The sequence below is a fragment of the Camarhynchus parvulus genome, chromosome 1A, assembly GCF_901933205.1.
Source record: "Camarhynchus parvulus chromosome 1A, STF_HiC, whole genome shotgun sequence".
NCBI classification, from domain to species: Eukaryota; Metazoa; Chordata; class Aves; order Passeriformes; family Thraupidae; genus Camarhynchus; species Camarhynchus parvulus.
The window spans coordinates 41,036,818-41,063,173 of NC_044586.1; the positions used below are offsets into that span (position 1 = coordinate 41,036,818).

Here is a 26,356-nt window from a genome sequence, read left to right on the forward strand (position 1 = left end):
TAGTTTTGTAGACGTTTTCATCATGCTTTATCTAGAAACCTTGTAGATCCTCAAGGCATGTAAACAAAAAATCAAATCTGAGTATAGCACAGAAGAGATAACAATCTTGGGTATGGTTGTTGTGAATTTCTCAGACAGACTTCTTAATAATAGTAGTGTGTGGCTTTCAGATGCTTAAATGTTGTCCATTGCCTTCTGTAACTCTTTATGAACAGAGTTGGTGAGCCCCTAACCACACGTTTTTCATTTTATTAACTTTGCAGTATTCTGTTGGTGAGTTGCTGTGAAGAAATGTGGGAATAAATGAATACATTCTCAAAGTAGAAAGTTAAAATAGACATATAAATTAATAAATCACATCCTTGGGGAATCACTGGTTCTTGCAGTGCTAGTCACTTCTTAAACCCACTCTTTTGAGAGCTCAGGAGCAGGCAATTCCAACATTCTGGAAGTCAAGCAGATAAGACAGAAGGTCAGCTTGACTGAAAAGGGATCTTTTGGATAGAGCTAAGGCCAAAAAGGAAGGTATATGCCCAGTGGAAGCAAGGTCAGGGGACATGGGAGGAATACAGAGATGCTGCTTGCCACTGTAGGGAGAAAAGTGCTGCAGCCAAACCTCAGCTGGAGTTGAATACAGCTCCATATAGATAAACAGACTGAACTGCACAGTTTGTGAATTCTGCCTGATGTCTAGAAAGGTCCTCCTAAGGACAATAGGAGTATTTACAGATACGATTTTTAAAAAATTATCAGGGACTATAAAACTTTCTTTCACTTATGTTCCCAAAGAAAAAAAGGAGTAGTTACATTAACAGCTGCTACTGCAACTCCAGCTTAGTTTTTCTGTGCTGTATCAGAGTATCGACAGATACATTTGGGAGAAATTAGCTGTGACATAGCAGAATCTGTGAACATCTGCTCCAGCTACTTTTAAATTTTTAATTATTTCAAATCCTGAACTGACTTCAGACATGAAGTATTGTATTGTTTTGGAATGCACAATGGATAATAGTCACTTCTAGGAGCCTTGGGAAACAGCATGTTAGATGTACATAGGTTTCTTTTAAAAACTGTCTTTTGAAAATTTCTAAAACTATTGTTAATACCTGATTTTTTAGTGTTAGATTTTGGTTAAATATTATTAGATAATGAAGGTTGGGATTGAGTATATAAAAAATTAAGAAAGCCAGTTTGCGTAACCAATTTTAATCAAGATTTCAAAAAATGTGTTTACGCTGCTGTCTGTGTTAAAAACCTTTTGCTAACCTAATGCTAAGGACTTAGCTTAAGAATGTTAAATGCAGTTATCTGGAGTGTTTGCGATTATGCCACCTAATCCTGTCATTCTGGCTGAAGGGAGGGATGGAAGGATTGGCAGATCCCTTATGTGGGAACAGAAGTGGATGGAAGAAGAGTTGGGAGCATGAAACCCTGTCAGTTGCTGTACAGAGCTAGATGCAGGTGCTTTGAAAGAAGTGAGATCTAACAACAGCAGTGGATGTGGTGCTCTACTCCTGGGAATGTCTGAGCACATTAGACTGGCCTGCACCAAGAAGGCAAACGTGAGTATTGCTGTAACAGCCAACTTAACCAGGGGCTGCTGTTCCTAGGAGAAGTGAAAGAACTTGGATCTGAGAGGAAAATACGGTGAGATGGATGCCAGGTCACAGGATGCTGTGCCTTCACTAGGGAGGTGTGTGCAGCAAAGTGATAGTGCAGAATTTCTAACTAAAACATCCGTGGAAACTGTTCTGGACCAAGGATATTCTGGTTGAGAATAAAAGCATCTGTAGGGTCCCTGATAGTTGTTTAAATACTAGTGTAGTCTGTGAGTACTTAAATAATATGGCAAGTTTTAGTCAAAATCCTCCATGACTGTTGAAGGTTGCTGTAAATTTTTGGAGCAGAAGCTGTGTGGAACCTTTGACTTGGGAGCGTGGAAACATCACTTCCAAGTTTTTTTCACCCTAATAAATGCCAGCTTTACTATATGGTGCTGGAGCTTGTAGTTTTGTAGCTTGCATAGGATCTTTTTAATGCTGTCAAATGAAACTCTCAAATTCTGAGAAAATGCTGCTCTTCAGAGGCACTTGCCTTTTGCTGAGTATGTTCACGTGATTTGTGTCCACAAAGCTGCAGAAAGCCACCATCTCAGTTGCCATGTGCAAAAGTATGTCTTTTAAAATTATGCATAATTGGTGCACTCTTTTTCTTAGTGGCAAATCTGGGCAAAATATCCTAATGGATGAAATACATTGTTTTATTTTCCCTCTGCCACCTCTTGGAAGTATCTGGGGCACAGTTACACCTTGTAAGCACAGCTGCAGGAGTAGTTGCATGTCTTCCCACCCATGTCATGTCTATGGATGGTTTTAACTTATGGCAATGGAGAACACTAGCCTCTTTTTATGTAATAAATTAATGCTGGTTGGTGATATCTGTTTAGCTCTCATAGATTTCAAAATACTGACTGAAAAGTGTGCAAGTCTTTAGCAGTTTTTCATTAATTTCATAAACTCTCAATACTCAATCTGAATCAGTTAATTCAATTTCATCTTGCATGTGAATACCTGTGACTTGAGGCATTTCTGATGGGTGTATGGGTGAATTTAAGCATGTCTTGAAGCATAAGGTGCTCTAGGGACGTGTAGTTTTCTAAACTCTGCTATTTTTCTCTTAACAAAGTTTTCAGAAAAGTATCTTTTACAACTAGCCCAGCAGTCCAGCTGAGAAAAGGTGGAACAAAGTCCAAATTTCCCTGTCAGCATTTGATAAAATATCTATTAGCACCTTCAATAAATATAGCTATGTCACTGGTGTTGTGGATAGCTGACATAAGGAATTGATCAGATAATGTCAAATCCCATCTTTATGGGGATTAAGCAAGCCTGTATTGGAATATTTGCCTTGGAGTTCTTTTTGTCTGTCAGAGTCTTATGCTATTTATAAACCTTTAAGATAATTGTAATACAGTTGTCTTTTAATTAATATTAACCTCAATTACTTTTCTTCTCTTGACACCCTCTGAGACTTTTGTCTAAGGTGTTTGATTTTATAGTTTGACATTTTGCTGTGAAAGTTGTTTGGGTATTGGATTGACAACAATAGTGAATATAGTGAATTTGTCATAAAATGGGTGGGCATTTGTTCACATTAGACATGCCCAAGTTTTTAAAATACTATGTATATAGTCCAAAATACTCCAGTTCCCTTTAGCAAGCAGAATATGGTCCATTGCACCAAAGTTTTGCATGTCATTCAGTAGAACTGTTTTGGCTGCTGTGTTTAACCTAGCTAACGTTGCAATGTGAATAGCAGAAATGCCCTTTTTAAGGGAAACTGGTGTCAAACACGTCCACATTGGATCTTTGCTTACCAAGAGATACCTGCATTTGTGCAATTAGTGTCCCTTGGCTTTGATTGGCTGCAGCCTCTTTCCCAGACTCCCGTCTGGCAGCCTACTTTAAAGTTTTACTCATCTGTTAGGTCTATTTACCTCAGCTGAACTGCTGTCAATAGAGTTTTTAGTCATATTTGCGCTGCTTTTTCAGAGCTCAGATTAACTGTTTAGTATTTAAGGATGACTCAAGGAGCCTGTATTCCAGGATTGAAATTATTTCTATAGAAAGCTTCTCAACAACACTACATAGGATAGATGAATTATGTAATTTCCTGGTAGCAGTTAATGGAAATATAGGAAATGTGAGAGGTAGGGGAATGAATTCAGGATTTCAGATTGACTCCTTGCCACTGTGACTAAACAGCCTGTTAGTGTTGTTGGAGGTGTCTCACACTGTAGTCACACACTTAGAATCTTGAGTGATTCTAAGACTGATATAGAACAGTGACTTTGTGTTTTAAATGTAATAGAAACATTTAGCTTTTCCAGCTAATAAGACGTAAGACACAAATAGTAATTGGTTCCTTGTCATGATAAAATTTCAAATACATTTTTCTGTTTTCAGCTGAGGAAGCAGAAGCAGATATATGCAGCTTTTCAGTAGTGATTGACTGGAAAAATTTGCAATATATTTTTCAGCCTGAAATTTGGAATAATTTTGAATTGTTGCGGGAGATGGCATGAAATAAAGTAAGTCTGCAGCCTCACTGACTGCAGCAACAGAGGAGTCTGTGCTTTCCAGAAAATGAACAAAGAAGAAATAATGCCCAAATCCCAAAGATAAATGAGAAAGGGGTGAGAGCCATGCCTAGTAATGATGTGGCTGTCAAGAGAAAGACATTCAGGAAGGTGGTGATTATCTCTGTACTTCTAAGGATAGAGCCACACTGTGGTTTTGCGCTATGTAAGCTTGCAAAGTAGGATTAATGGGACTTACACAATGCCTAGGCCTTCATCTCTGAGCAGTAGAAAATGTAATCAAAGAGATTCCAAGGAGGAGGTAGGAAAACTAAGTGAATGAGACAGGTTTGGGGGTTTTTCTGTGTGAGATAATTTTGGGTGTATTTCCTCCCTGCCAACCAACCAACCAACATAAGTAACAAAGAATGAAGCAACATAGACTTAATTATCAGTTTTTAGGTTGTCCATTCATAATTACTGACAAATTTCACAAAATGCAAGTCCTATCTGCCACTCATTGGACAGTTGTGAATACAAGAAATTAAAGTGGTTTGAGGAGTTGATCAATGTGCTAAACTTTCTGTTTTCCCTTGGTCATAAGTCTGAATCCAAACTAGCTGAGATAGCACAGGGAAGTGTATGTGCGTTGCTCGGGGGAAGGCATGCACAATCTAGACAGTGAAGGTGATAAATGCAGAAATGAGAAAATGTTCTCCTTGACATTCTAAGAACTCAGTGAATGGATGGCAGGAGTTTGCTGGGTCATGGATCTTGTATGGACATTTAAAATAATACAAAAGGAAAGTGTCATTTGGAGGCCAGTGGGAAGAAGGATTGTGGAAGAGAAGGGATGATTTAAAAAACTGTTGATAATTAATTGAACAAACGCAACAGCAAGGGGGCTCCTGAAAGATTCCTTTTGCTGGAAGAACATGGAGAAGATTCCATGTCATCACAGTGTGTTAAATAATACTAAAGGATAGTCACATTATTAATACAGCTCCGTAAATATAAGCAGACCATGCTAATAATTTTTTACACCCTGTACACAGATGCTTACCAGTGTAATATTTGATCACTTTCTGCATACAAATAGATAAAGAGTAGTCAAACTTCTAAGCAGGTTTTGTAGGCTTCCTGTCTCATCTTCTTAGAAACCTCTGCTTTGAACAATATATATTATTTTTAGGCACTGGGGGAATGTGGAAATTTGATGGCAAGAGGAAAGGGTTGATGTAATTCAGCTGTAGATGAAGTGCTACATAGGCAATAACTACCAAGATCTGGAACAGCTAATCATCAGGTAATGTCTTGACTGTGACTCAGTCTATTGAATGAAAGGACTTAAGAAGATGAAGGATGATATGCTTCCCCAGAGAGATACCAATCACAAACTAATCAGAGTATCCTGGGAAGCATCTAGCCAAGCAGAAATTAAATCTTCAGCGGACTTTTCCATTTACACAGTACTAGTCCAGACATTCATGTTGCAGGAACATCTTTATTTCTGAAGGAAAATAAAGACAGGAGTCACCAGCATCATGGGATGTTTACTGATTGTGACAGTTGCTGTCAGGAGGAACATTCTGTTCCACACTACCCCGGGTGTGGGTGCTAATGTCTTAGGATGAAAGGGGTGCAGAAAAATGATACTAGATTTGTCTTTCTAGAAATCTTTCTATATGTGCTTAATACTCACCTAACCAGATTATCTTAAAGTTTTTAGAAGCCTCCAGGTAGCCTGATATAAATCTGCCCTTCACTCTTTGTCAAGATGCCTTTCAGTGGGCAGTGGAAGAGGAGTGGGCTGGCAAGAGACGGGAAAAAGAGGCATTTGTGGCAGCATTGGGAGAAGAAAGGACAGTATTCACTGGCAAATTTACCATCTCTAAACTCACTGGTCTGTCCTGATAACTAAACATGGACCCATAGTTTTAAGAAGAAATACCCCTTTTGAATGTTGTCAGTGACAGCTGCAGTCCATAAGAAGACATGCTTAAGCTTGTGCTTAGATTATTCACTTTAACAGGTTTTCAATTCAGTTTCAATTAATTTTTTAAATTGGGCATTTATTGTTTGTTGGGTTTTCTGTCTTTTATTTAACATAGTTTGGTCATTCTATATAGACAGGTCCCTGTTACCTGGAGACATTATAAAGTTGCTGTCAAAACTGCAGCAAAATGCTTGGATTGTTTATTTAGGGGAGTTCAATGGATGAGATAGAATTTTCTTAGCTGCATGGTGGCCAAGTGTTGTGATTGTGGAGGTGGGCTTGTGAGCTCTGCTTGAAATTTCTGGCAACCACACAGGCTTGAATCATGCAGTCTGCTGCCATGTTCTAACCTTTCAGAAACAATCCTTGGGTGCATAAAGATACATGGGAAAGGGTCAAGGGCCATCTGGGCAGAGCCATCTTTCACAGACTCAGAATTTCTAAGTTTTTCTTGTTTCCAAGACTTTATGGAGTAGAGCTGATTTTCTTGTTGAAAGCAAGTGTTTGTGATACAGTGTCACTGCATTGGAATGGTTTCATATGCAAAGACCTCCAAAGCCTGTTGGTGAAATAAAAAATAGCTTTATGATTTCACACTAGGGTGGATGTGTTCTTTTGATGGTTCTTCTGTATGTGTTATTTTCTATGTTTCTTTGAAGAATCAGGTTTGTTGCCGTTAATAAGGAGACTGGATTCAGTGGACTATGTTTTGAGGTGGTTTGTTGTTTTACTTTTTTTTTAACTTTGTTTTACTTTTTTTAAGATGCCTGAGTAGTCTCACTCGTGTGTTCAGAGTATTTTGGCTTCAGGAGCATATTTTCTTCTAAGATAGAATGACAGTGATTTTGATGTCTTCTGCCTTTTCTGTGAACAGTCATAGTCTTCCTGTTGGGAGCATGAGGATGTGTTAAGTTAACAGTTCATTGCCATTGTGTGATCCTCAGGCAATGCTGCACTGCATTTTTTCCTGTCACATGTAGTTGTTTTTAGAAACTGAAATGTATGGGACAAGGGAAAGGGCTTAATATTTTGAATATTTCAGTTTAGTGTCATGGCCTGTAATGCATTGGAGGTGATATGTATGACTGGGTGATTGTCTTGTCTAGCCTAGATTCAAAATCTGCTTGTTTGTGGTAAAGATTTGTATAGAATTATTTAATATACTTCCTTCTAGAAGAAGGAGGTTTGGGGAGAAGGGGAGAGGAAGGAGACACAGTACTGAGCTTTTATGACTCTTTGTGAGTCACACACTCTGCATGTAGTGGGTTGACCCTGGCTGGACTCCAGGCACACCCCAAAGCGGCTCTCCCATTCCCCTCCACAGCTGTATAGGAAAGAGAAAATGTAACAAAAGATTGGTGAATTGAGATAAGGACTGGGAGAGCACTTTGGAAGCTTATATCACACAAGATAATTTATATTTTATAACCTAATTATAACCAATATTTTTGAATTTCAAAAACCACATTTTTGTTGCTACACCTATCACTTATTTTTGATCATCAATTCCAAAACTTTAATTTTTTCATGCTGACGAAGTAGTAAGAAAGAGCTGCAAGTTAAAAAATGAAAGTAAAGTAGAAAGGAAAATAAAAGGAATAATGCTAATTAATATAGGTCATTCAAAGTAAAAAATGAATAAAACAAAAAGTCTCGTACTTTTAGATATTTTAAAATTGACTAAAAATTGCAGTCTATTTAAACAGAATAGAGAAATCTTTCAGCGAAAGTATAATTCATTTGCATCTCCAAATCAGTGGTTAGCAAATTAGACCTCTAACTATGTAATCTGGAACTTGAAAGTTGTAACCTACTCCTGTTATTTCATGATTGTGCTAACTTGATGAGCCTTGACTGTGTCCCAAGCAACAGAGACAGACATCTGTACCTAGCAGTTACGTTACTCAGCCTTTATACTTTGCATAATGTAATTGCAGTAATGGACCCATTAAAAAAAAAAGCAAGACAGTTTGCTGTGAAGATTTTTTATGTAAGTCTTAAATAGTGAATAGGAGTTTTAGTGAGCAATCCAGTACGAGCTGTGTCTGCATGCTGCTATAAAACCTGGTGCTGCTGGGGTGCAGGAATAGCACCAAGGCCATGGTATGACAAACACCAGTCTTGGTGACATCTGTCTGTCATTTGATCATTGGAGACTTGATCCTGGTTTTGTTGGGGGTAAAAAAAAAAGACAATCACAAAAATAGTTACTGTACAATAAAATTCATATACTTTAATGTGCCTTAGCAGTAATGATAAAGAAATGGGATAATCAAGGTACAAATCCATAATGTTTAAATAACGTAATGTGTGGGGTGAGGAAACATCAAAGGACTGTGATAACAAATAAACATGTGGCCTCAGTGATCACCCTTTATCATGCAACATTCCTCTTCAAGAAACTAATTATATATTAATGCCACTGGCTCTGCTCTCACACTTCATTTTCCCGTGCAGCCATGAGCTGTGTTGCAGGCAGTCACCTTTCTTGGTGTCACCTGAGACATGTCTCTTCTGCCATCTCAGTAGCTATCTGTACTCCATATTGCTTCAGCGTCCTTCATCTTTCTGCTTATGTGTGCCTTTTTGGGGACTTTGTGGGGATTTTTTCTCCTCTAATATGTTTTCTTATGATATCCTAGAGTCCTGTAGATGGGTTTAGAATATTCTTGCAGCTGAATCAGTAGTTTTATTTTGAAATGCAGTTCTCTTTAAGAAAATGTATCAATTCTATAAGCAGTATGCCAACACGTTTATAGAAAAATAATTGTGTTGTGTTGTTTTGTTTTGTTTTTATTCTCTGAAGCGGTGTGTGTATTTGAAGGCAGAACCTACTTTGAAGGACAAAGAGAAACTGTGTATTCAGGCTCAGGGGACTGTGTTCTTTTTGAGTGCAAGGTAAGAATACTCTTGATGGAATAAAAATTCTTGCATGTTAGAAATATCAAAGTCACGCTTTTGAAATATAGATAGGTGTACCTTAGGAAGTGACAGAAAAGGCATCCAATAGGTCCTGTGTTTATGTTGTCTGAGTTCCACATCAAATTTTTGCAAATAAATTTACTTTGCATAGCTGCAAGCTTTGATACAGCTTCACAATCAAGCAGCATTCTTTCTTCCCTAGGTATCGTCCCCACCGTCAGTAATGAAACATCAACAGATTACCTTATGTTTCCATCTGCAGTGTTATTGTTCAAAATTATGTGCTCAGGTGTAAGAGATAAACAGATGTGATGGGGGCATAGTTTGGAATTCAGGATCATTCTTCAGAGGAAAAGCTAGGGGGAAAAGAAGAAAAAGAGCTGGTACACCAGGTATCTGGTATTTCTAGTGATGGAAATGGGGTAGGCTTGGGGTTTTTATTTGTAAACAGAATATACCTGATGCTGAGTCAGTCTTGCCCTGCTGCATGAATAAAGCTGCTCTTTAGGGCAAAAACATACTTTAAAATATACCTCAGGGACAGCTGTGGGTTAAGAATTACACAAACTGCTGCAGTGAGTTGTGTGTTTTCTCTCTAGGGGAGGGATGGGGAAAAATCCTGTCTGGTTAGAGAGCTGCAGGCTGTGGGCTGGAGTTGAAAACCTTAACACACATTTCTCATCAGAGAAAAAGAGGCAAGCAATTCCACTCCCTTCTCATCATGCAGCAGTCCATCAGACCAGTTTCTGGAAATCTCAAACATTTTCATACAGTTGTTAAAATTGTATCTTACAAAGAAGAACTGGGAATTCTTTTCTAACTGCTGTTTATTTTAATCCTTATGAGCTTAATTGCTGCAGTAGGGCCTTTGACACCCTTTTGAGAATGGCAAGAAGAAGCTGACCAGAAATAATTTTGGATTCAGCTGTAGGCTTTTTGGGGCTATGAGCTTGTATTTTCAACATGGCACCCAAGACATGAATTCTGTGATTAGTCGATGGATATAATTAACAATGATCAAAAGTTATGTGACGTTGCCTTGTGTTCCTTGCGGCTGGCAATTGTGATGCTGTATGAAAAAAAATGCCTCTGTTGGCTGGGCTAGTCTGTGTTTTGTTGATTAGACTTGTTTTCTGGTAGGCTGCCTCACTGTCTTGGTAGAAATAGTAAGCAGCAACTTTAGCTGATTGAAATGTTGCTTTTTCAAGGATTGAAGTGCACACAGTTTCTGCTGAACAGCCTCGTGAATGATAATTCGGAGCATAAAATCTGTAAACTTTGTTGGTCAGTTAGGAATTCACAGATGGGAATTATTTTATTGCTACCAGAGTTCACATAAAAGGATATAATTAATGACTTCAAGTCAAGAGGTATTAATAGGAATGGCACAGGTACTGGTTTCATGCTTGAAAGATTATAATGATGTTATCAAGGCAATGTATGGAAATTTTTCATTTTGTCTGGATGTTATTAAAAGCCTCATGTTTTGTTTTGATTGGCTGCTGCAATTGTGCATGCTATAGGCATGCACTTCTCTATTTGAATATTAAAAATAAGTGAATGAAAAATTATCTTCCAAATTAGAATTTATAAAAGATTAAAATGAAATCCAGAGTACCTTTATTGGTGTTATTTCTATCAAAGGTTAATTTAGCCTATGGGATCACTGGGTTTTGTTTGTTCTGGTGTACAGCACATCTCTGTCTGGTTTGCTTTATTGTATTATAAGATTAGGGCTGGTCTCTGTCAGGATTGTTTAAGGTAAAGTTTGAGCAGTCATTTTGATATTGGCCATTGTGTACATGTTCATCTTTATATTTCATGCTTAAAGAGGATTTAAAATTAAATGCTAGACTAATAATAATAATAATGCACATACATAAAATGGCAGATGAATTATTGTAGATGTTTTTCTTGCATGCAGAAATGCATAGTCCTGAGTTCATTGAAGTCTTATTTTAACCACATCGCTTATTTTATGTCAGATGCCTCTGAGGAGCATGCTGTTCTTTGTCTTGTTTTCTTTCTTTGCCCTATCATGACTAGAGCCCTGCAAGACACATTATTTATGGCCTGAGGGAGCCCAAAGGAGGTACACCCATGGTAGCCAGGTTGCTAAGGCAAGCACGGTGTGTGGCCATACTGCAGCAATTTCAGGTCACCTGCACTGAGTGCCTGAACATACTTATGCACCATCTTGTGGTGTTGTACACTTCCAGATGCCTGATGAAAACCTCTCTTTCCTAATGGGGACTCGGTGCCAGTTTCTTTCAGTGTTGCTGCCACTGAAAGCAGTGAGATCAGAGATGCTCAAGTTTGATTTTACTTGCCGTATATATAACAAGCTTCTTTAGACTATTCATTATGGGGACCCTTGACTCTGGAATCTGCTGCCTCAGTTTTTGAGAAATAATTGTAACTCTTACAGGCATAATGCAAAGAGAAGCTTCTGAGACAAGTTACTTGACAGCTAGGATAAGAGAAGAATGAGAGTTGTTGCCACACTTCTGCTTGCTTGAAAAAGTGTGAGGATAGGAAAGTTCCTGATGCTTTTTTTGTGCTATGTTGTCCACTCAAATGGTTTTTGAAGGTACCTGGAGTTTGGCCTAGGCATGGGTTTGTGTACATTATAATGGTGAAACTCCACTAAAGTTATAACTTCATTTCCTATCTCACAGTATTAATCAATTACCTCAATTTAACAGGACCACAAAATGCAGCGAATTCCAAAAGACATCTGTCCAGTTTTGAACTGCCCAGAATCTCAACAGATCCCCTTATCTCACAGTTGCTGCAAAGTCTGTAAAGGTAAGGTAGTAGCAGGATATATATATAAGCTCAGTGTAATTTTTCATTCTTACAGATTGCAAATAGATTTTTTTTCTGATAATTTTGAATAAGACACTCCTATGCATGATGATCACTGTAAATCTTGGGAAGCTGAATAGGTAATAACTGCACTGTGACATCTGAAAGTTGTTTGTAAAATGTTTAGTAATGTAAATTCTGTGACACAAGTTTTTGTATTTTATTCCAGCCAAAGATGGATGGAGAGTCTAAGAAATCATGTATATAATTACTGATTTTTCTTCCCTTCACGCACTCCAGTGTCCAAATGAAATAGACTGGAGAAATATGCATGTTTGCCAGCATCTTTGTGGGGTGCTTTGAGATATCTCTTTCAGAGAACCGTTTGTGCTAAGCAGTTGTTCAAGTACTTGGGTAACTTGTTCACCTCTGGGGTTGTAGTCTACATCTATAAGCAGAAACTTTGGGAAATATTTTTGTATGCTGTGCACCTTTGCGTGCTGCACCCAGTCTGATCCTTACCAAAGGAGGGAGATGCAGGAAGTGCTCTGAGTCCTTGGCCCACCCTTTTGATCTGGACTAACACGGGTACCTTCAAAGCTATTAGCATTTGCATCTTCAGGTGGCTACATCTGTTTCTTCTATAACTAAATAAGATAAATTGAAAGGCATGAAGGAATGTTTTAGGCTCTTGGCCTGATTTTAGGTATACATCAGCGAAGATTGCAGCTATGGCTATTTCTGTACTAATCAGCACAAACATGAAGAATATGATTAATGACATCAAGCAGAGGGATAAGAAAGTAGAAGAAAAGAACTTAAGAGAAGACAGGTCTTCAAGTCTGTCACAGTCCAAAAGTATTTTTAATGATAATTTTCTATAAAATCTTCAGTAGCTTAGAGAAAAGGAGTCTTTGTTTCTTGTGCCTGATATAGCTAGAAAATTTTAATATATGTCGGTTGAGTGCTTTCTGAATATTTTCAATCTTCCCTGAACTATGCTAGCTTGGCTTCTGATGAGGCGAGGAGCTTATTCTTTAAATGAGAAGCTGCTGTAGGCTGTTATTCAGCAGCATGCATTTTGTTTATTAATACAGCTGCTGTATGAATGTTGAGAATCTTAATAATAATCAGTATGAAAGCCCTCATGCTTTCTGGATGACATGTATCTTCATAGTTAATGTCAAAATCTGATGCAATCCAATCCAATCCAGAAATAAGCCTCTTGCTTTTCCATGAACTCAGGAGGTGGGCAGCAAAAAGGCAAAAAGCAGATGATGCCGTGGCCAGAGGTTGCTCCTGACACACCTGCTGCTGCTGTCATCAAGGAGTATTGGAGACCTCTTGCACAATTAAAGTGTAGAATATTTTGCTCCATAATGTTCTATGTTAGACACCATCACTGTGGTAGCTGTGGTGGATGATGATGTCTGGGTAACATTACCTAAGCATGCCTTTAGTTTAGAGAAACAACCCACAGCAGGAGGAAGAAAAGCATTAGCCTGTCATATCACAGTAGGTCTGTGATGTTTCTATCATGACCATGTCACTGGGTCTCAGTACTAAAACATTTTGTCTCTATGGGATCTTCTGCTTCCTTTTCTTTGGCTTCATTCGTGTTGTTTCACACTGTTCCTGAGCTGTTCAAGTGCAAAAGACTTTTTTTACCTGGCCTCGAAGCATCTCTTCTGCTGCTGTCCTGCTTGGGATCCTTGTTTAACTAAGCTGTGAGGTTAGGGTTAGAAGCTCTTTTGCGGCAAAATATGAAGCAGAAACCAGGTGGAATGATAAAACTAATAATCTTTACTGCTGAAAAATACTTTTTTGCTCTTTTGCAAGAGGCTTGTGTTGCAGCCTGATGCCAGCTTGCATTCTGGAGCTGTTGCTGTTACACCAGTCCTTGTCCCCTGAGCTTAGCCTACACTCCCAAGGTCTCCTGTGGTTTTCTGAGAAGAAAGTAATTATTGGAAAACACTGCTGCTGCTTGATCAATTAATGCTTCAGTGAAAGAAGGAAACTTGAAACAAATAAAATTAATGAGAAAACAGGGAAGGAGACAAGCTCTACACCTTTATATACAGATCTGGAAACTGAAAGCTTCAAGTCAGTTTCTAGAACCACTTAATGTTGTTCAACAACATTAAATCATTAGATTTCATGAGGGCAAACAGTAATTTAAAAAGAAACCTACTGAGTTGAAAAGTTCAATCTAAATTTTCCTGCCTGGAAAAGAATTTCTTAGTCTTAAAAATTTATAATTAAGGTACAATGTAAAATGGCCACTCAGGAAAAATAGAAAAGAAAAAAATAAGAAAATAGGAAAGAGGGATGGCTAACAGGTGAGATTTAAAAATAAAATTCTCTGTAATGGAAAGAATGATGTAATAAGGGAGGAGTATTCAGTTAGTGGAGGAAGGGAAGAGATAAGAGGAGAGTAAAGCAAAACAAGTCAATGTTAATCAAAGACTTTTGGTTAAATATAGAAGGATTTTACAAATACACCTGGGAACTTAAAGTGCTAAAAGTAATATCACTAGTAAATGAGATGCTGAGTGTCTAAGCTGTTAAGGTCTTTTACAAATGTGCTAACAAACAAACACAAAAAAAAAGAAAATGACAAGAACTATATAATTAAGACATGTCCTGTGAAAGTAATTAACAATGACAAGGACACAGTAAGGGGATTTGAACAAGCCTCCTATCCAGCTGCTTCAGATCAGTGCTATAACCTGAAATTGAATTGAAGACCTAGAGACAGTCTGTTCTGGTGGCCTTTACTACTCCTCTCATCCATTTCTGCTTGGTACAATTTATTTTTCTGTATCTCACAGACAATAGAAAGGTATTCTTTGACCTAACTGAGAAAAAGAGCCGAGAAAAAGATAGCACTGTCTTTGACAGGTATGTTTTGTAATCCCTGGATTCTTTTTAACCCTCAATCATGCTTGTTTCTGTACAGGCCATGACTTTTGCACTGAAGGACATAACTGCGTGGAGCATTCTGTGTGCCGGAACCTGGAGGACAGAGCTGTCTGTAGCTGCCGGGACGGCTTCCGAGCCCTTCGAGAGGACAATGCCTACTGTGAAGGTGATGCCTTGTGCGCAGGATTAGCACTTCTCTATAAATTACTGTGGGATGAGTCCACAGATTCACAAGCTGTCAAAGGGATTGACATATTCAATGCAATGAATTGGATGTTGATCAACTAAAATAATCTCTTCAAATAAGTTCTTTAAAAGAAAACTAAAAAAATCTGATCAGCATGGAGGTAACCAGTTAATATGGCTGAGGTCTTGAATTAGAAAAGGGCTTCCATAGGAAAATTTTCCTTTTTTTTCCAAGGTATTCAGATACTTAGGCAATCTAAATTCAACCATTTGAAAAACTTATTAGTGTAACATTTAGTTTCTGTTTTCAGTGCTGCATGTTCCTATTTTCTCTCCTCAGGAAGTAAGAAAGGCTATAAATTAGATTCTAGTATTGTTAATCACACTGAGTAAAGATTCATTATTTGAGTTGCTCTATTGTTATCAGGAAGCAACAAGCTACTTAATCAGAAGAGAATCATCTGTACAGTCTAGCATCATCAGGGGAAAGGAACTCATCCCCACTCCAGCAGTGAAAGCCAAAGTCCTCTGCAGAGTCTCCCAGTGTTGGTGCTAGCTGTTGCTCTGCCTCATGAAAACCCTGGTTCTGTAAACACAATACTAGCGTGCTGTCAGGCCCTTCTCACAATAAAGCTCAAGTGTTGGCAGCAGAATGGGCTTTGTCTAGTAAGCAGTTCTTTTCAGATTAAATTGAAAGTCAAGCACCTATGAGGAGGTGTAGCTTAAGGTACTCTGCAGTCCCACCTAATACCTTCATTATTCTCTGGTGATGCACAATAAATGGGATAAATTGAGGCCTTTTAAGGTTGTTGCTTTGGCTGAACTCTGCTGAAGTTAATGCCCAGAGCTTGCTTGAGTTAGTAGCTGCATTAACGTCAGTGGGAATGCTCATTTGTAGACTTACATTTGAGAATTTGTGGCTGTTTTTGGGAAAGGAGCATATAATTAATGCAGCTTTATATACATCTCTACTTAATTTTTATGGTAAGCCTTCTGATGTAAGCTGATTTTGAGAAGCAGAACTAAAAATCTTCCAGAACCAAATCCCTTTCCCCCTATCCTGTTCCAGGAGATATCTGACATCAGGACCTGCCGTGAAACTTGTAGCATCAATTGCTTTTTATACTGGAGTCCCTGGAGACTGCTGTGGCTTAGGCTGTGGATCTGTGTTCCTGGGAGCTCATCAGCCATTCCTTGTTTTAGGGAGTCACTGGAGCAAAGGAGTTATGGTGAATTTAGGGGCTTTAAGAGGTTTTTTTACCTGCAGCTCTATTGTTACTCTGCTGAATGAAAGCAAAAAACCAAATTGCACTTTCTTGGTGGTCTCCATGTCTCTCACATTAGAGTCTGTTGCTTTGTGTGTAACTTGTCAGGCATGCCATAAGCAAAAAAAGAGAAGAAACTTTTTAATCATCATTGAGGGTGAAATCTTTGATGAGGACACAGTAGATATGAGGCTGATGCATTCTTATTATAAGAGGATTTACCAGTTTCTGCAGTACCTGATTTCAATATGATGATCTTTTGAGAAGATTTCTTGGCCCAATTGTTTCTGTATGGTAAAATGATGTTGGTCCTGGGTGGTAATTATGAATTTGCTTAACTTCTTTCAGAGAACAGGCATAAGTGAATAAAAGATTGGGACGTGTTATTTACATAAAAATAATAATTTTGCTTATTACATTTATAGGCATTAAATTGCAACTTTAAAATGTTCCTGATCCAGGAACACTTACCCATGTTGAAGGTAATGGGAGTAAGTTACACTAGGAAGATGTGCCCACATGAGCAAAGCTCAGGAGGCTAGGTCACTTCCCAAGAGGTTCTCCCTGCGAGAGGTGAAGCTGCCTCAACAGGCAAACCATCCTGGCTTTGCTTCTGGTTCTGTGGTGTAGCTGTGGTGTTGGCACCACACTTGAGCCATGCAGTCGGTACAGGGGTCCAGATGTGCCCTTGACTGTCCATCCCTGACTGACTGTGGGGTCGTGTGCTGGAAGGATGGCAGATAAGGCTACAAATCAAAACTTCAGGATTGTTTTTGTGGAAGGGGCAGGGGGCTGAAATACCCATGTTTCTTCAGAGTTGTGCTTTTATTATTGTATCCCTTTTTCGGTTCAAATGTCTCTTTGAGCAGGGGATTTTATTTCTGGAAAGAGACTCTTACTTTATATACTAAACTAACAAACAGCAAAAGGCACAATGTCAGTAGTGTAACGCCAAGTCTTTTCAGAGTCCTGTGCCTCTTCTTGAAAGGCTGAAATGGTCCCAACCTCCCTTTCTCAGTGGATACCCTTTCTTCAGTCTGCTATTATTTGGTCTTTAATTGCAAGCAGTGCCAGGTATAGAAATGTAGAGTTAACACAAAGCCTTTCAGAGAAGGCTTTTTGTAATGCCTATAGCCCATAGGTATGAGAGCTGTTTCTTTCTTTGCACTGCACAAACTTCAGATATACTGCAAAATTGGATGTTATTGGGTCTGTGTTAGAGCCAAGTTTCACTAAATACAATCCTGATTTGTGCTCTAGCACTATCAAAATGGAAAGAATAAACAGAAGTAATGATACTCCCATTTGCAGAACTATTCCTTAAGGAGAAACACTCAAAGCTGGTTTCAGTGTGAGTTTGAAAAAGCTGCATAAATTTCACCTGAATGATGGAAGAGTTTGGCTTCTGTCCTAGAATGAACCGGTGCTTTTCCAAAGCTTTGTGATGTCTCTAGATACTTTTATGGTGCTGTCATATTATAATAATATTTGTTAATATTTACATCACATTTAGCTTTCCTTCAGAGTACTGCGTAAAGCAGTACTTAAAGAATTGGTATTTCTTAATTTACATACTGGAAGCCTTATTCCAAATACTTTTAAATCTATTTTCTGCCTCAGGCTATTATGCAGTTTGAGATACTTTGTGAGCAGGTTGTGTATGGATTTTGCTGTGCTGCCCAGGTGTAGGTGCTTTTAATACAGCATCCTACCTAACAATAACAGCTTACTAAAACAGGTGTTCTGGTAACGTGTAATTAGTTTTTTCTGAAGCTATGTGTGCAGTACTCTCAATTTGAAGATTACCCTCTGGAATATATTTCAAAGAGTGTTCAATACCCACTGCTTTTATGATGGTGGAGTTATGCTGAAAAGGCTTTTCAGGATAAAGGTTGTGACTCTTGGCTACCAAGGTAATCTGATGCATCTAGAGGAGCATATTTCAACTGTCTCTCTGCAAAATCTGATTTCAGTTCAGAAGTACTGCCAAGGATTGCTGATTAAATAGAGAACAGAGGAAGCTCAAGAAAGAAGACGAGAAAATACAATAATTTTTGTGGAGACCAAGACAGAGCATGACCTGAGAAAACTGCATTATTTACTTCTTTATCAAGAGGATTTTGCCTGATGCAGAGGCTATTTTCCAACACATATCTATCTTGGCTGTGGTAGAGTTAAATTTCCTTGTAGCAGCCTGTGTGGTGCTGTGGTTTAGGTTTGTGATGCCATTCTTAGTAGTGAAAACAGGAGTGCAGTGTGGCTGTTTATCAGAGATTGGTCAAGCATCAATCTGCTGATGATGCTGATCTATCACTTATTTTATGATATCAAAAATGTTTTTTGTATCGACTCATGAGTTTTTTCTCACTTTCACTTTTTGTTAATCCCTCCATCCCACTGAGGGGTTGAACAAGAAAGGAGCTGCTGGGTGCTGAATTGCTGACCAGGGTCAGCCCTCTACATGTCACAAATTTATGTTGTGGGTGTGTGGACATGATGTATATTTTTTGATATTTAGAAATTTAGTTGTACTATTTACACAACTATGTATACAACATAGTTAACTTAGAACTATTTTTCATGAAACAATTTTCAATTTATATTCTAATTTATTCATTCTCCTCAGTAACTCTTCTAGTTTCTCTGCTGTTGTCATGTTTGTCCCAGTTTCAAGTGTAGCAGGTGAAATTAGACCAAAGACTGAATGACTTTGTCTGGATTTGAGAATTACATCAGCTTCACTGATGATTGTCCCTTGAGGGGAGATGGTTTTTAGTTGAGAAATATGCTTTTGAATAAGCTGGCTTGATTTGAATCATTGTCAGTGGAGAGAAGTAAGCAGTCTTAGAGGAGAAATTGCCTCTTTCCAGAGATTTCTGGAGCACATCAGAAATGACACTTGGTTAGACCTTATCAGGTGTCCCTTAGCTCACAGTTGTATGTTACTATTCTGTTTGGAAAGATTTACTAATTTATCCCTGTGTATGCTTAAAAATACTATTAACCCTCTTATCCCAAAAATATGAATATTGCACTTCTTCACTTACCTAATTAGTACAATCTGTTGTTAATCTTCTTGTTAATCTTGTTAGTTTTAACTGCTGGATTACAAAAATAAAGTATATTTTCAAAATTAATTTGACTTCCACGGATTGTAGTCAAGAGAAGATATCTTATAAAGTATAAAGAGTTACAATCAAATTGCAGCGGGATATGTGTTGCATCATATTGGCCAAGTAGAGTTATAAAGAACATATTTTTTCTTAAATTAAGTGTAATATTGGGAGAGTGTAAGCAAGAGACTTCCATAATGGAGATAACCCTCAAAGTATTATAATATATTGTATTGAGTCTTCTGGGTCTTTAATAGACAGTACTGAGCTATTTGCTAGCTTTGCTCTCTTCATGGTATGCACCATTGTTTTTGAGTAAGACTCCTACTAAAAAGCTCTACAGTACTGTCAGCTTTGTGAACCTGGGAAGGCTACTCACACTTCCCTCGTCAAAGAAAAATGTATTTTTTAGAAGTGAAAAGTGTCAATAGTATCACATATAGATAAGAAATAAAGATTTCCAGCTCCATCAGTTGGCAGTTTGTTTGAGTCAGTACCTAGTCATTTTGAGTTGAGTTGGGAAACCAGCCAAGCAGAAAGAAAAACTTTCACTCTAGGAGGGAGGAATTTTATTTCCAAATTTATATAAAAACTAATTAAATAGCATTAATATTAAAATGAAATATTAATATTAAATAGTATTAATGTATTATCAATTATTAATATTTTTTCTCATCAAAAGTACTAAGTGTCATCTTATTTCCATCATTATGTTAGTGAGAAATCTTAATATGTGGCATTAGAAAAGCAGTTTTAATGTGTCAGTGTGGTGGAGCGGGACCAAGCCTTCTTGTCTGCTATAGCTTTAATTAAGGAAAATAATAAAGTTTATTCCTAACTTAAAGTGCAGAAGCAGTATCCCTGACACCAGTTCATAGATTGTGGTTCATACTGAGGTACAGATTGTGTCATCACTCGTAGCAGTGAGATAATTTGTATGTGTACAAATTGTAGGATGTATTTAGTGTTACTTGATTTTGTTTACTTCTGCATTAATTATGTTCAGAATGATTCTATCATCCAGCCATAGCCAGGATTGAGAATGATGTTACTACAATTAAGAAAAAACCAAACAGCTGAAACTAATCATATGAAGGGAGCTTCTTGAAAAATTTTTTAAACTCTGCTCCTACTATCTGGTAAGGAGAGGTTTTATTGCACTAAGAGCAGCCCTTTTCCACTTGCAATATAAACATATGATGTAATTTGTCTTCAGATGAGAAGTTAAGGTGAGAGTTTCCATACAAACGTAGTAGACATTCAAACAAAAGAGAAAAGAAAATAAAGCCTAAGTTTTGTTCTTATTTTACTTTCGGTTCAGTTTTCACTGTTAGCTGGGAGGTGATTACTGAAAAAATTAGGTGCTTTGACTGTGTGAAAAGTACCCACAGCCAAATGGTTGGGTTTCTTTTGTAACTTTTAAAACCTCAGTCTAAAAGTGCAACGTTTCTTAACAATACATAAAGGCTGGATTCCCAAGAGTTGTAAAAAAGACAGAGAAATGCCTTGCGTTACAGCAAACTGAATTTAAAACAAATATTCTTCCATGAAGAGTGCAGAGCAATAGCAGCCACAGTGTTTGCATCTGTTCTGGTATTTGTAACTAGTTTGACACAGTTTGAGGGACAGCGGAGTTGTGGTATCAGCACTTTTTTGTAAAAGAGGCAGTAATCTACCAGGTAGCTCACAAGAATATGCTGCATGGTTTAGACCCAAAGACAGTTTAACCCACACATGGGGACCTTACCACTGCCTACAGGTGCTGTCTTTACCGTGTTCCAATAGGGAGCTTTAAAATACATTGGTGCAGTACAGTCTGTGCCTTGTCTTCCTGAGAAGAGCCCAATAGATATTTGTAGTCTCTGTATAAAAATATTAATGCTCCTCATTACCCTTTTAAAATAGGGGAAAACAAAAACATGATGAGTGGCAAGTATTTGAAATTCTTGGCATTCACAGTTCAAAATGATAAGTTGTCATACTTAAATAAGAAAAGAAAAATATTGTTTTGCAATTCAGATTTAAAGATGTAATTCTAACTAAGTGCAGTGCTGAAGGGGGTTGGATCATGAGCTGGAGTGCCAGTAAGTTGTTCTGATTTTCAGAATTGACTAATTAGTCATATACAACATCCTTTTTATTCTCAGTATGCAACTGTATCAGACTGGTTATTTGGAGCCTAACGAAAGGCCCTGTGGGATGCTTTCATGTTTGACAAATAACTATATATAGGTACTTGTTTCATCACATGTACACTACTATATGAATTAATTATAAGGTATTAAATAGTAAGAAGATGCAGTTTGCCAAGTAAAATATTCCATGATGGCAGACAGTATTTGTGTTCAAAGATTTCCTGTGATATGTATTTTTAAAACTACACGTGTGTGGAGTCCAGTGATGTTTTCACAAGACTGAGATAAAGACTTCCATTTCTTCCAAGAGTCTCACATTCATGAGTAGCTGCTGAGCAATATCTCCTACTGCATGTCTTAACAAGGACAGTTTTATCTCTACAGCCTGTCTTCCTTTCCAAAAACTGGGGCAAGTTGAAATAAAAACAACTCTTTGTACTGTTAAAAATGATATTTCTGAAACGCTGTATTGTTGTATTGTGTCCTTGCAAAGCTATATAGAACTTCAGTCAAGGAATGTAGACCTTGAGTGACTTTGCTTTTATTTCAAGTATTTTCTTGTCCTGATGGCCTTTTCACAGACTGTAGGAGATGGACAGAGAAATCATAAACTTAAGCAACAATCAGAGATTTAAAAGAGTGTGAAGGGAAAAGAACCAGGATGTGTACAATATGTATGTGTTAGCTCTGCAGTTTAGTTAGGAGCTAGGGAATAATGTGCTCTATGTGAAAACAAACAGTTAGAAATTATTTTTAGTCTAATTAATGCTTTATCAATTTAGTCAAGGTACAGCAACATCTTACTAGTTTGCTTACAAGAGTGCTAACACTAGAATCCACCTCACTTAGTTTCTTTACAGGTCTGTTAATAATTCAATAAAATCAAGTAACTGCCCAATTCTTCTTACCCTCCCTACTCATTGCTGCATGAGTTGTTAGCGACCAAGTTCTTTTTTGGGACCAGCATGGTGGGAATAATGGAAGGTTATTTTACCCTTTCTTCTTGGTCTTTGTGTATGCTTGAGGTAATTTTTGTATGCTTTAATTCAGCATGAGGGGTATGTTCTTATAGTTGATTCATAGGGCTAAATTAATTGTGATTCCTTAGGTTCTAGTGCTCTTCTCTTTGGGGGAGGAGAGACGCACAGGTCTAGAAAGGTAGACAAAAACAAAAGTAATAAAACTCCCCAAGAGCAAAAAACAATTTTGGACGTAGATTGTATATGTTACCTCTTGATAATTTTGCTGTAGGGGCCAGGTTTTTACTGGCTGTTGGTAGCAGCAAAAGCACAGGGTATAAAAAGAAGAAAAAGTTGAAAACTATCTAAAGAGGGTAGGAGTGATAACAACTATGGTGCTGCTGTCAGCTGGAATAAATAATGTGCAAAAATACACAATTTTGATTGAAGTTGCTGGTTACATCCTTTGTGGGATATGTCAGTTGTAAAAACTGCTGCAGTGGATTTGATAGAGCAAAGCAAAACAAAAGTGCAGTGATTGTTTTGTGACTGACTGGAGGCAACAGCAGTAGTTAAACCATAGGCTTGACAGGTGATGGAGAGTCTAGAAATAGTAGTGGGAGGAGGAGGAGCAAGGGCTGTGCCAGAGCCCTGAGATATTTTTTCATCTTAGATGGAAAGTGAGAAAGGGTTTATACAAAAAGAGACACATAGAAGATAATGTTATGGAAACCAAAACACACAAGATATTGAAACCAGGCAATAAGTGAAAATGAAGGGAAGCTGAAGAGAATAGGAGCTTGGAAATATGATCAAGGGAGTGTGAGAGACCCTACTGGGAATCCTTTTATTAGAGCAATTAGGAAGTTTTAGCATACTAAACATCTGAGCAGTTGGGAAGGTAGTGTGTTTGGTGGTGGAAATACAAAAGCCCAGTAGATTCACAGATGGGTAAGCTGGTGGGATCTTACTTCAAAGTTATGCTCTGTTCTTTTTCTTTTAAGGAGTAAGAGCTGATGGGTTGAGTACAGGAGGAGAGACAAAGTGAGCAAAATCTGAAGACAGGACTAAATATAGGTAGAAAGTGGTTGCAGGAGGAAAACAGCGGAGAAGCTTGATGTCAGAGGTAGAAAGTGAGAAAAGTAGGACTTCTTGGTGGAGGGATGACAAAGAGAAAGTAAATGCACAGAACTTTTTTCTCTGTGATCTTGTTCCAGGTGCAAAACAGGTTATGTTTGCTGTAAAGGTTTTAAATCCTCATTTACCTTTTGGCTAGGTAGCCATTTACCTCATTGCTGTGAATGGTCACCATGCATTTTCATAGTCCCTTAATTATTGAGCAGCATCTGCTGATTTTGTGATGCCCTTTTTCTAGGTCAGGGCCAAGAGAAGAGTCTCAATCTCCCTGCTTGTCTTCTCTGTATGAGTCAGGTTGGTAGTGATAAAGCTAAGGGCCTGAAAGGCCTATGTTTTGATCATAGTTACTGGTATCCATCCTTAGGATTCTCAGTGGAGAGGCCCAGGATTCACAGGAGTAGAGCCCTTGCTCTTACCAGCAGAGCCCTCAGATCAGGATGGAGTTGTGCTGATGAAGTTGTGTGAGTGGTGAAAAAACATTAGCCTCTTGAGCAGGTAAATGTGGTGCTTGATATTTATAGGCTGTGAAAACATATTGTTTTATTAAGATAAAACCCATGGGGGTTTTATTTTAAATTTTAGGTCTAATCTACTCTGCTCTTGTGTTCAGGGTAATTTTAATGTGTTGATGAAATAATTTTTTTTAATAAATAAGGCTTTTCATGTTCCTGTTCCGTTTCTTCCTGGGTAGTTAATGTTATTTGTTGCAAAAAATCCTGCAGGAGTTTTAGCCCTTCCATTAAAACTCAACAGTGTCTAACACCAGTGAATTCCCTGGCTGCCATATACCTCTTTAAGGGTGACCAGGGAGATCACTGGTGTTAGACACTGTTGAGTTTTAAGGGAAATAGCTGGAGGCAGGACACTATCCATAAAGGATCCTCAGTTCTGGGAGTAGCCTCTTCTCATAACAGCTGATAATTACTGACTTAGTGATAATGACCGGACTCATTTGTTCTGGAAGGCTTTTGTGGTAGATAAAGGCAGTGATGTGTGCAGGGAGGCCTAAGGGGAGGCTTTGTTTGTTAGTGTGAGGCTTTAGTCAACAATGATTTATAGATTGCAGGTCAAGTTCTGTTCTTATTAATGGCATTGTAAAATATAACTGGGAATTTTACTCTGGGGAAGGAAACTCATTAGGGTGCAGGAGAAAGGGATACAGGGAAACTTTTCTTCGGTTATATATTTTGCATAAATTTTGTTTGAGCGCTTGGGGGAATAAAGAAAGGCAGGTTTTTCAGAGTTTTTTTTCTGTTTTTGATGTTTTTGCAAGTATAAATAAATCATTGAAGTGCAGATTCCAAACACTTTTGCACTAACCAGTTTTCCCAGAGGTGCCCCTTTTATCTGTTCCACTGGGAACGGAGCAGGTTGATATGACTACACTGTTGTCAGTACATCACAGCTGGTGGCTCAGTATCACATCACAGACTTCAAGCACACAAGTCTTTATTGTTGAATGTGTAGAGCCATTGGAGTGGTGCATTCATCCTATTGAACTGACTTCAGTATCTTACTGGCTGAACAGTAAAACCTGAATATGCATTAATATGCTAACTAGGCTTTTTGGCAAAAGGAAATTAAGATAGATGTTGTAGGATTTCTTAGATATGGAAATGCATAAGATTTTCTGTTGTGCATTTCTATCTAAAGGTGGCATGCTTGTTTTGGCCGAGGTAGGGTTAATTTTCTTCACAGTGGCTGGTGTGGGGCTGTATTTTGGGATTTTGCTGAACACAGTGATAATAGAGATGTTTTTGTTGAGCAGAGCTTACACAGAGCCAAGGCCTTTCCTACTTTTTTTGCTGCCGCACTGGGGAGGAGACTGGGGGTGCCTGGGGGGTTGGGAGGAGACACAGCCAGGACAGGTGACCCAAACTGGCCACAGGGAGATTCCAGACCATGTGCCATCGTGCTCAGTGTATGCACTGGGGAAAAGGGGGAGGAAGGGAGGGCTTTTGGACTGATGGAGTTTGTCTTCCCAAGGCACCTTTAGATGTGATGGGGCCCTGCTCTCCTGGAGATGGCTGAGCACCTGCCTGGCATTGCAAAGCAGGGAATTAACCCCTGGTTTTGCCTTGCTTGTGTGTGCAGCCTTTACTTTCCTTATTAAACTGTCTATATTTCAATCCACAAGTTTTCTATCTTTTATCCTTCTGATTCTCTCCCTGATCCTACTGGTTGGAGAGTGAGCAAGTGGCTGCCTGGGGCTTTGCTGCTGGCTGGGCCCACACCATGACCAGCTACACCAGTGTTTTCAACCAGTAAACAGGATAAAGAGGCTTTTATTTTGGTAGCTTTGAAAGACAACAGATGTTGGGCTCATTCCCTGCCCTAGTTCAGTACTCCTTGATTTGTAATACCTTAACCTAAGCTCGCATGTGGCGTGCCAAAGGAGAATGGAATTACAGGCTTTTGTATGGTCAATCTCTGTGTGACTAGTTGTCATTTGACTGTTATTTTACCCTTTTTGTATTAATTATCTTTATCTAGTATTAAAGCTGCAAATTGCTTGTAAAAGCACTTTCTTACCTGCTGTGTGTCCATGGTGTAGAGGGTCTTCAGGTGCCAGTGTAAAATAAGCTTGTGATAGTATCAGTAACAGAGGATTAGGTGGGAGTTCTGAGTTCTAGTGAACATTTAAAAAATGTGAGCAATTTCTTTGCAGATCAGTTTTACATCAGATTTGTCCAAATGAACACTTCAGAGTTAACTCAACCCACATCTGTTCAGGTTTTCTTCCTTTTTTTTTATCAGTTGAACAAGCAAGGTTTATGAAAAAAAAAGATGATTATAAATAAAACATTTTTCAAAATCTCAATATGTGGTGTGTTG

The 26,356-nt window shown here is 38.2% G+C and overlaps 1 protein-coding gene across 2 annotated transcripts in view; it reads left to right on the forward strand.

The window, feature by feature from the left end:
* The window catches only part of NELL2 (neural EGFL like 2), a 135,815-nt gene that overhangs the window by 45,385 nt on the left and 64,074 nt on the right, over positions 1 to 26,356 (forward strand). For both annotated transcript variants that reach the window (XM_030959604.1, XM_030959605.1), the window contains exons 10-12: positions 8,881 to 8,972; positions 11,702 to 11,804; positions 14,764 to 14,892. In XM_030959604.1, coding sequence (XP_030815464.1) covers positions 8,881 to 8,972; positions 11,702 to 11,804; positions 14,764 to 14,892 — 324 coding nt within the window. The remainder of the gene's footprint in view (positions 1 to 8,880; positions 8,973 to 11,701; positions 11,805 to 14,763; positions 14,893 to 26,356) is intronic.